Source organism: Artemia sp. Qi Xiang Cuo, chromosome 13 (assembly GCF_049724085.1).
Source record: "Artemia sp. Qi Xiang Cuo chromosome 13, ASM4972408v1, whole genome shotgun sequence".
Taxonomy (NCBI): domain Eukaryota; kingdom Metazoa; phylum Arthropoda; class Branchiopoda; order Anostraca; family Artemiidae; genus Artemia; species Artemia sp. Qi Xiang Cuo.
Window position 1 is genome coordinate 21,848,984 of NC_142806.1, and position 10,161 is coordinate 21,859,144.

General features: G+C 34.9%; 1 protein-coding gene across 1 annotated transcript; it reads right to left on the reverse strand.

Annotated features, from left to right (window-relative positions):
- Positions 1-3,262: 3,262 nt before the first annotated feature.
- LOC148945072 (interferon-induced very large GTPase 1-like) lies at positions 3,263-9,859 on the reverse strand. Its single transcript, XM_089098557.1, is given in 1 exon segment — positions 3,263-9,859. A coding segment is annotated over 1 exon segment (5,658 nt). The 5' UTR covers positions 9,638-9,859; the 3' UTR covers positions 3,263-3,979.
- Between the last annotated feature and the right edge of the window lie 302 nt (positions 9,860-10,161).

Sequence of the window (10,161 nt, forward strand, 5' to 3'; positions counted from 1 at the left end):
AACGAACAGAAAATATTACATATATGATTGGGTTTACCCCGTAGTCAATACCTCGCTCTTTAAGCCAAAGATTTTTTTGTACTAGAAATGACCCTATAACTCCCACGAGTCACACCTACTGCCACCTACAACTTTTTTACATAATTTATGTCTGTTTGTTGTCAGTAAGAATGAAAAACAGGAATTTTGTCACTTTGATGGATGTTTCTTGGATGGTTATGTGTTCTGGTCAATTTATTTGATGTTTTTCATGGATGTCAACATCGATTCATGTCTGTTTTATTGTTTTTGCCAGTGAAAATGGAAAAACAGTATTTTTATCACTTGAAAAAACAGGAATTTTCTCAAATTGATGGCTGTTTATTGTATGGTTATGTGTGTTTGTCAATTTATTTTATGTTTTTTATGTATTTCAACATCGATTTATGTCTGTTTTATGGCTTTTGTCAGTGAGAATTTGAAAAACAGGAACTTTCTCACTTTGATGGATTATTGAGTCTAACGGGTACCGGAGTCAATGACCTAAATTTCCAACATGTCGATGTTAAATAAAATTGTTTCAAAATCGAAAATGTTCCCTTTCTTTTCTGGTTAGGACTAACGAATCAGGGTCACTCTAGAGTCAGTAGTCAGAGTGAAAGGACTGAAAAATGAATAAATTTGAGAAAGAGAGAATTAGATCAAATCTAGTGTTTATGGAAAAACGTTTGATTTTGGATGATGATTTTCTAGAGTTGTCTCTTCAACGCAGGATATTTTCTCGAGGAACGCTTGTCGATATAATGAAAAATGATTCTCCCCCATTGGATTATTGTGTGAAACTTTTAAAATGTGATTCAAATGCTTATACTCAATTTATTGATATATTAATTGGAACAAAGCAGAATCATATTGTGGATATACTTTTGAAAACATTGCCAATGGATTCAATGTAGATGGCACCGCCTTTGAAAGAGGGAACGTCACAGAGCTACTCCTTTACCCATTCCAAAACCTTGAATTTATGGCGCGAGGACGATCAGTTTCGTTCTAGTTGTGAGTGAGTCAAGTGATATTGGAAATCAAAAAAATGTTATATACGTTTCCGCTATGAATGTATACTCTTGGCAGTTGGACTCAATGTGAGAATTGTACAATTATTGATGACTATAGTGAAAAGTGTAAATTATGTAATCCTTGCAAATTACATAGAGGCTATGCAGTACAAATTAAAGGATGTAATTCATGTCTTGAGGAGGTGTGTGACTCTCACCCTAGAGGGCACCTGTGCTCCAATTGCCACTATGATAAATGCGATCAGTGGTAGAATACTTACCCTGCCATGATTGGAAAGTATCCTAAACGTGATTTTAGTTTATTTCTACGAGATTGGTATCGTCATGGATTTAAATCATTCTGGGAAGAGGAATCTAATCGACGATTCAACTGTTAGGGTAACAAGACAATCTGGTTTCTACGTCATCGCTGTGACGACACTGCCTACTATGACTATAAACCAAGTGATTTTTATTTGGCAGTTACTTAATGTGATTCACCACTTGAAAACACTGTATGTGATATTGCTTCAAATAGACAGATTGAAACTCGTGAATTTCATAATATGAATGCAAATAGTATCATTGACTATACAAAGAGATATGACAAGAGTGAAGTTACATTGTACTGCAGAAAATGTGACCCTGACTTTGCAGTCCATCAAGATCAATATACAGTGAATCCAAATGATTTACCAGCATTAGTGGTTCACGACCGTTTCCTATACACCGATGAAGAAATCTAAAGTGAAGATTTAAAGACATATATATATATATACATATATATATATATATATATATATATATATATATATATATATATATATATATATATATATATATATATATATATATATATATATATATATATATATATATATATATATATATATATATATATATATATATATATTGAACTTTCATGTAACCTTTATCATAGCTGTTTGTGTCTCACAATATTTCTTCCTAGAGATCTGTTGGCTTAAGACTGATCTAATAATTTAAAAGATGTGAAAGGTGTTTTTATAAATCTCCATTGGGGTCTAAAAAGTACATTTGGCCATGTGAATATGGTTCAAATCACCTTCAGGAGTCTGTGATGGGGTGCCGCTAAATTGATTTTGTGATAAATTTGTCCGGTTATTTTGAAGCTGAAAACATTACGACTATTTTTGGTTCGATCATCGCTTACGTTGAATAAAGCTGAAGTTCCAGTTTCGTATTTATTTGTGGAACTCTTTAGAGAGCAAGTGATGTCCTATAACAGGCCTAACAAATTCATTTGGAAATTTTTGATGCGGGAATGCAATTCGACCAAGTAGGCAGCAGCCCCCAAAGTAAATCTTCTTTGTTGGCTTGTTCTTCTGTCGGATAATGGAGGACTCCACTGTGAATACATACAGAGTTGAAGGGACCCAATGACTTGTAAATAACACTTACGTAGTTTACGGCATCTTTGTAGGTTTTTAATGGGTTTGATACCACAATTTGTTGGCATCAAAGGTTGTGATGGTGCTGTTATTCTAACATCATATTGTTTCGGTATTTGTGTGCACAATGATACACACACGAGAAGTGAAGTTAGGTCAATCCTAATGAAATATACCAAAATATGATGAAAATATAATACTTTAGTAATGAATTAAGGCTGTATATTTGCACATATATTTTATAACAATAAAGACAAGAAGAAGAGGAAAAACATTGTTTACAGGAGAAATTTGACTACATGAAACAAAGACCGAGGGTAGAAGCCGAGTGTGTTTCCTCTGCAAAAGATTAAACAAGAACTGAAGATCCCAATAATGGTTGTGCATTAGGTAATGCAAAAATCAGCCTTATTTGAAGGCATGGGACTTTAAAATTAAACAGATTCTCGGAAAACGCATAAAAAGAAAAATTTTTGACCAAAAGGAGTAAAATCTTTGCGTATCTGTGCCTCAAAATAATTTTATTTTTTTCCTCTTGTTCCAAAATAAAAGTTTTTGGTTTTCGGGTCAAACAAACCCCTTTTTAAAATTAGGTATTGAATTTTATTGTAATTTTAAATCAAAACAGTTGTCACAAGGAATATTAGTTGAGTAAAGCTGGTCAAATGGAACAGAAAAGTAGAGGTTATTTGGAGGTAGCCTTTAATATTTACATCGCAAAAAATCACCATCATTTTGTAAGGAGTTTTCAACCTTCTGCTGTTTTTTGGCCAAACCATTCCCTTTTCAAAATTAAGTATAACTATATTACTTTATTTTAAATCAAACCAGTAGCTACAGGGCATATTAGTGCACTAAAACTATTCAAATAAAATACAAAAGCAGAGTTTGTTTGGAGGTAAGCTCTAATACTGACATGACAAAACCATCTTGGTGTCCTAAGGACTTTTCAAGCTTCTAGATGCATAGCCGTTTTTTTTTTCATCAGGGTTTACAAGGAAAATCTTTACGGAAGTAAACCTTTCTTTAAAATTTGTTTATAACAGCTTCAAAACTTTCAGCAATGTCTGATATATCAGACGGATTTGCCGAACAGTAAGCTGCAATTTGTTTGTTATACAAATATATTAAGTATTCCCTATAATCTGAAACAGGCTTAGTTCTATCAGGCTGCATCCAATTTGTGAATTTCTTTGAGAAGTCTGCATATTTCCATTTCTCTCCATTATGTAGTGTGAAAGAATGATTAAGAGATGTCGTATTACGAGCCATAGCACTTAATTTATTGCCTTTGCTGGTTTTTGGGATCAAACCAATCCCTTTTAAAAATGAAGTATAGAAATGTTTTTTTTAGTCTTAACAGTAGTCACATAGAATATTAGTGCACTTAATTTATTCAAACACAATACAAATGCAGAGGTTGCTTGTAGGTATACTCTAATATTGACATGACAAAAATCACCTTGGTGTCACAAGGGCTCTTCAAGCTTCAAGGTGCACAGCTGCCTTTTTTCATCAGGGTTTATTAGGGAAATACTTATGGAAGTCAACCGTTATTTTAATTTTGTTTGTGAGGGCTTCAAGACTATCAGCAATGTCTAAGATGTCCGATGGATTTCTCTTATAGTAAGCTGCAATTTCTTTGTTATACGAACGTATCAGGTATTCCCTATAATCTGAAACAGGCTTAGTTCTATCAGGCTGCATCCAATTAGTAAATTTCTTTGAGAAGTCTGTATATTTCCATTGCTCTTCATTTGTCATTCCAGGATTTAGAATAAAATGATGATCAAGAGGAGTTGTATTACAAGCAGTAGCACATAATTTGTTTGTTTCTATATAACACATACCTACTAGACCATCTGGCTGATGAAAAGTATCATGCGAACCGTTGTGAGACACTTCCAGAAGGCAAGGACTTTCACAAAGAGGACATGGCTCTTGACATGCTGTGCAAAAAGCCGCTTCAAAATGAATATTGTCCTGAAGTTGTATCAAAACCATGTCAATAATATGGTTTTTATCCAATTTTCTATAAGATTGGGAAATTCTGTTTATCATAGCCTCAATGTGTCGCATCTCAAAATTAACAGATAATTTGTCCAATTCTGTCCAACCAAAAGTATTCATTTCTTTTGCCAATTCGTCGGCAATATGTGTGCTCTTAAATATTTTTAGTGAATTGAAAAGCTGATGAAACTGAAAAGACTTCAATCCCGTTTTTTCATCCGTTAGAGCCGCTTGATACGTGTTTCTTAAGCAAGTTTCAAGTTGATCTTGGAACTTAGCCCATTTTAGATCTTTAGAGAGTGCTTCAATTTCAAAGCCAATCAGTCTGCAAGTTGTAAGCCTTTTCAAATCACTAGGATTTTTTATTTTACACAAGACATCAGCAATACCTTTTGGCTCAACTTCCTCAATTAAAAATAAATCCATGTGACCTTGAATATTTTTTGTATATTGAGGCCAGCATTTATTTCTTAATTTGGCCATCACGCTTTCTTGAACTTCCTTATTAAAAGCTTCAATAGAGTGTCTTGAAAAATAATCCTCAAGTCTTGATGCCATTAAGTCTACTTCATCCAAACCATCTGCGACATCAAGAAAATATCCTTGCATGACCTTCTTCATTGAAAAGAAGCGCTTGTAGACAGAATTCTCGTCCTCCCACTATACTTGAATTTCTCTAAAGAAACCTACTAATATTTCGTACGCAAATCTATGAACTTTTTTCCTTTTGTCTTTGTCAATTTTTTTGTTTTGACGTCCGAGAAATTTGTCAACCTCACTAATTACATCATGTACAGCTGCATCAGAATAGTATTTCTTTCCGGATGTGATACTGACTATTATACGAGCAATGTTTTTTTCAATTATATCTTCATTGCTTTCACTCTGAGACAGCCATTTAGCAACTTCATCATAAGTTTTCTTGATTCCATCTTTCAATTTCTTCCAGAAAGGTTTATTTTGGCCAACGTTAGTTTGTTCGTCAGATAAGAGGTCAACTCCTAATGCCTTAATCGTGTGATTATTCATGTAAGCCTGGTGTACAGCATTTCTGACATTCAATGGAGGGTTTTCTTTTTCTGCTTTTCGCAAAATTTTGGTGAAATATGTTTCAAACATTACCAACAATTCTTGTCTTGTTTTTTCTTTGAGACTCTTCATTCTAAATTCTTCTATTATTTTATCTCTCATTTCTTTTTCATATTCACCAACCCTTACGTCAAACAGAAGCCTATTTTTCAAGAAAACTTCTAGTTTATCACGCCATTGACCAGTTTGACGGGAGACAGTGTCTTCCACTTTTCTGTTAAATTCAGTTTTCCAGTTTTGGTTCTCTTTTTGTTCAAAAATTTTGTTTACCTCTTCTTCAAATTTTTCAGCTTCGGGCTTCATCTTCACCTCAAGATCTTCAACCGATTCATTTATTTTGCTTAAGGTCATAGACTGTTCTGTTTTCAAAGAGATTTCTTTCTTAAATGTGTCTTTTAATAATTCGTATTGCTCTTCATATTTCAGGATATATGATTTTCTTAGGGCCTGATACATCCGCTCTATTTCAGAGTACACGTGTCTCTCGATGACCGTTTCAAAAGACAGGTCAAAATTAGAGTTGTTTAAGCACTCCCAGACCAAGAACAAATAATTATCCAGACTTTTGATTTTTCGAGCACTCCACCCAGACTGACTAACAACCTGCTCATGGATATACTCTCTAAAATTAATAATTTGCAGGCTAAATTCTTCGTTTGGGATGTCATTTGGTGGATCCACTTTTGTGTTGCATCCAAATACACGTATGTCTTGTTCATTGATGAACATCTGTGGGAAGCTGACGGATGTATGTGCACCTACATCTTCTAAAGAATTTGCTTTTGCAAAAGATTCAACAAGTGTCACAGATAGTTGCGTAAAAATGTTCAGAAGTTTATTTCTGTTTTCTTGATGACACTTCACCTGATTATAAGCTGCAAAAATTTTGCAGCTAAGCAGGCCTCCTCTTTCTTCTGCCTATTTAGAGCCTTTATATGCAAGTGCAACAATAGGCAGTATTTCTTTTAAGGCATTGTCATTTTCACCTTTAATAACTAGAATAACTGCATCTGATGGTAAGATAGACAAGGTCGCAATCTTATTATCACGCTTCGCACAGCCATAAATACCTTTATGTTCTGGTGAACGTACACCTTCTGTGTCCAAGATAACCACGTAGTCCTACTCTTTTCGGTTTGCAGTCTTTACTAGGGTCATGGTAAGGCCTCTAGTACACTGGCCTATACTGGCTGCAAGACGAATGCCAAACATTGTATTCAGCAATGCTGACTTTCCACTGCTTTGCTCTCCGAGCACGGATAACACAAAAATTCTTTTATTTGGAAGCAAAGAGTTCAAATTCTTAAATATTGCACCGATCCAATCAACATTTAGCATATTTGCATCTCCATCGTAGAGCTCTAGTGTTTCCCCAGCAATCAAACAAGACGCCGCCATGTGTGGTAAATATTCAAAATCTACACATTTCCCTGATGAATAAAATAGCGAAACTTCCCTCCATAGGTGACGAAGTGAAAGAAGAGCATAGTTACGCCTCTCTTTTGCACTCAATAGCTCTTTCCTATTAGATTCTATCTGATGATCATGTTCAGGGCTCTTTCCAGGTAATTGTATATCTCTCAAGAAGATTTTTGTTTTTTGATGTACTACCTCTTCTAGTTGACGCACAATTTTAGATTCTTTGATGTTCACTGAAATTGCATCATCAATAACGCGAAGATGAAGTAGAATATTGTCTATGTCTTTTTTTTCGAGTCCTTCCAGGAAATAGTTGATAAGTGGGTCGTTTTTGTTGGTTGTATTTTTTAGAAAAACATACTCGATTGATATTTTATTCTGTATCTATTAACGTCTGACTGTGTCATTTACAAGTTCAAACTCATTTAATTTTTCTCTCAATTCCCCTTCTTTTGCAAAACTCTTTTGCAATATCAGCACGTTTGATCTATACGTTTCTAAGCCATTCATATTAGAAACAACCAAATACATTTGTCGTAAATTATCAAATTCTGATATTGAAGAATCTTCAAATGGGAATATTGAATACATTGAATGTTTGTGATCTCCGGCTTTACGAAAAACAGCTTCTAATATGCGTTTTTGATCGATTTCATTAAAATACTCTAAAGGACCCTCAATAAGATGAAAGGAATGGTCCTTTGATTTAGTTTTTTTTACGCTAGGTATCCATACTGTAATTGATTGTGGTAAGTCTTCTTCACTAGAATGTGTGCTCATAAAATGAGAAATTTTGTTTGATTTAGAGGTAAATTCGTCTTCAACTATTAAGTAGTCAGTGAATTCAGTTAGAAATTTCCAATAAGGTTTAAAATCACCACAAATATGTATGACGATGCAAGATTTCTTATCTCTATTTTCAAAGCAGACTAAGCCTTGTCCAACCTCCACATTTGATGTCTCATAAGTTTCTAGAGAAGTTTTTAAATTGAAAAGATTTTACATGATATTACCTGTAGAACTCTCAAAAGTTTTTACTTGACTAATTATAGCAATTCGTGGCAGCTTTAGGTCTTCCCCGAGGAAAATGTCTTCTTCTAATCTTTGTGTGATTCTAAGTAATTCTAGAGTGTCATTGGAACATATAGGAATAGCAAATCTTGATTCAAGAAGAAGTCGTAAAACATTTACTCTATCTCTGACTGAATACATCTTGAGAAGGATGGAAACATCAAATTTTTTTTCTTTTTTTGTTAGTTCCATTTCGGACCAGAAGTCTTCCTCGGACTCTGAGGAATCATTTGATCCTTCATCAGGTAAATTGCAGCATTGAAGTTCCAGACGGTGAAGTATTCTGTAAGAAAGACTGGTTAAATCACAAGGACAATCAATGATGAATGCACTAACTAAACTTTCCTCCCGAAATTTCTGCAGTGTTTGGTTGTAAATATTTTCTCTGTTCGGTACATTCAATTTAGGCTGTTTGGTCAAGTCGGTATTAATCCTCATAACAGGAGTTAAAGACTCAATTTCGTTTGTCTCATCAGTCTCCTGTGCGTCTTGGAGAGCATTTTCTTGAGCCGACCATTGCTTCTTCTGCTGTCTTCGCAAATCTGGGAGTTGCTGCATATTTTTCATTGCCAGTTCCCCATCATTATTACGGTAATGAGAACGAAGATCTTGAATTTCTTGCGATTTTATATCTTTTGTTAAACTCATCCAGGCATTTTTGATCAATTCAGCTTGATTTTTTAACTCATTACCGACAAGACTCCACACAGGAATAAGATTTTTAAGATCTCCTCTATCTATGATAAACCCTTCTTCAGGTGTTTTTTTTATTAGTTCACAAAACAAAGAAGGAGCCGTCTGTGGTCCATAAACAACAAAACGTATGTCCTTACTTGATTTATTTCCTGCCTTTTGTTGTTTCTGTTGATATTCATTTTTAATTTTTCCTAGTCCCTGCCAAAATAACGTGGCAGCAAACTCCCTCTCTGCATTTGATTCTAACTCAGACGCTGAGCAACAATCGCTTGCTGTCATTTCGCATGAAAAATGCACTATGCCTCCGTAATGATGAACGTCGCCTGGATAATGGGACCCAAAAGTGCGCAGAAAGTCTTCTGCTTCTGAAGTCGTCATTATTCTGTCCAATGCGACCTCAGCTTCACTATTTAATTTCATTTGATTAGTAGGAATTCTAAAAGCCCCTACTGGATAAATTGCAAGCTTATTGAAAACAGTGCTTTCTAGCTTAGTAATTCTTGAGGAACAATCCTTCTTGTAACTCTTGTCGTCAAATCTGATTCCAGCTGAAAACGAAATTAAGTTAATACTACCACCAATGGTCCACCCACTCTCTATAAACCTATTTACTTCATCTTTCGACTGTTCTTTACTGCTAGAACAGATAGTTCTCGATACAATTGGCTTAGAACTTCCGAGTAGTTCAATTTCTTCTGGGAGTTCAAGTAAAGGCACCTTTGCTTTTAGCAGCAAATTAGAGTTGTCTGCACCATAGAAAACACCATATCGTGCAAGCCCAGAACTAAGCCGAGGGACAAAAGAACTATCTTTAGGACTTTTTTTAGCATCCATTACAGACGATGTGTCATTTAGCTTTGAAACGACGTCTTCCAAAATCTGTCTCATTTCTTCTTCAGATATATTTGATAGAACATCTGGTGGTGTAAATCCTGAGCCAGATAAAAGGTCAACATAACCTGAAAACCGATTTAGAAAATCTGCAGCAGATGCACGATTGATTGGGTTTTCTCGAAGAAGAACTGTAGCTTCTCTTCATTTTGAGGTTAAGAAAGAGGAGTTGGCACCCAAGGAAGAAAGAGGAGTTGAATGGGTAGATAATGTATTTTACAATATACGACTCTCTAATCAGATTTTTTTTATCGAGGAGTTTCTCCGCCCCTTGATGTACATCTCAGAGTACCATGCAGTACATCTTCGTCATGCAGCGCATCCTCGCCGGGTGTAGCATACTTCTGCCATGGACGGCCCACGCCACCTAGTGTATAGGATTTTTGAAAGTGAGTAACCTCTGGGTATACTCGTTTTTCGGGTTGTAAAACTTGCTTTCATTCAGCTCGAATTCCAATTTCCGTGTTCATTTTGGATGATTAAAACTTTTGAAACAAGAGAAAAAAAAACATTTCTAAAAA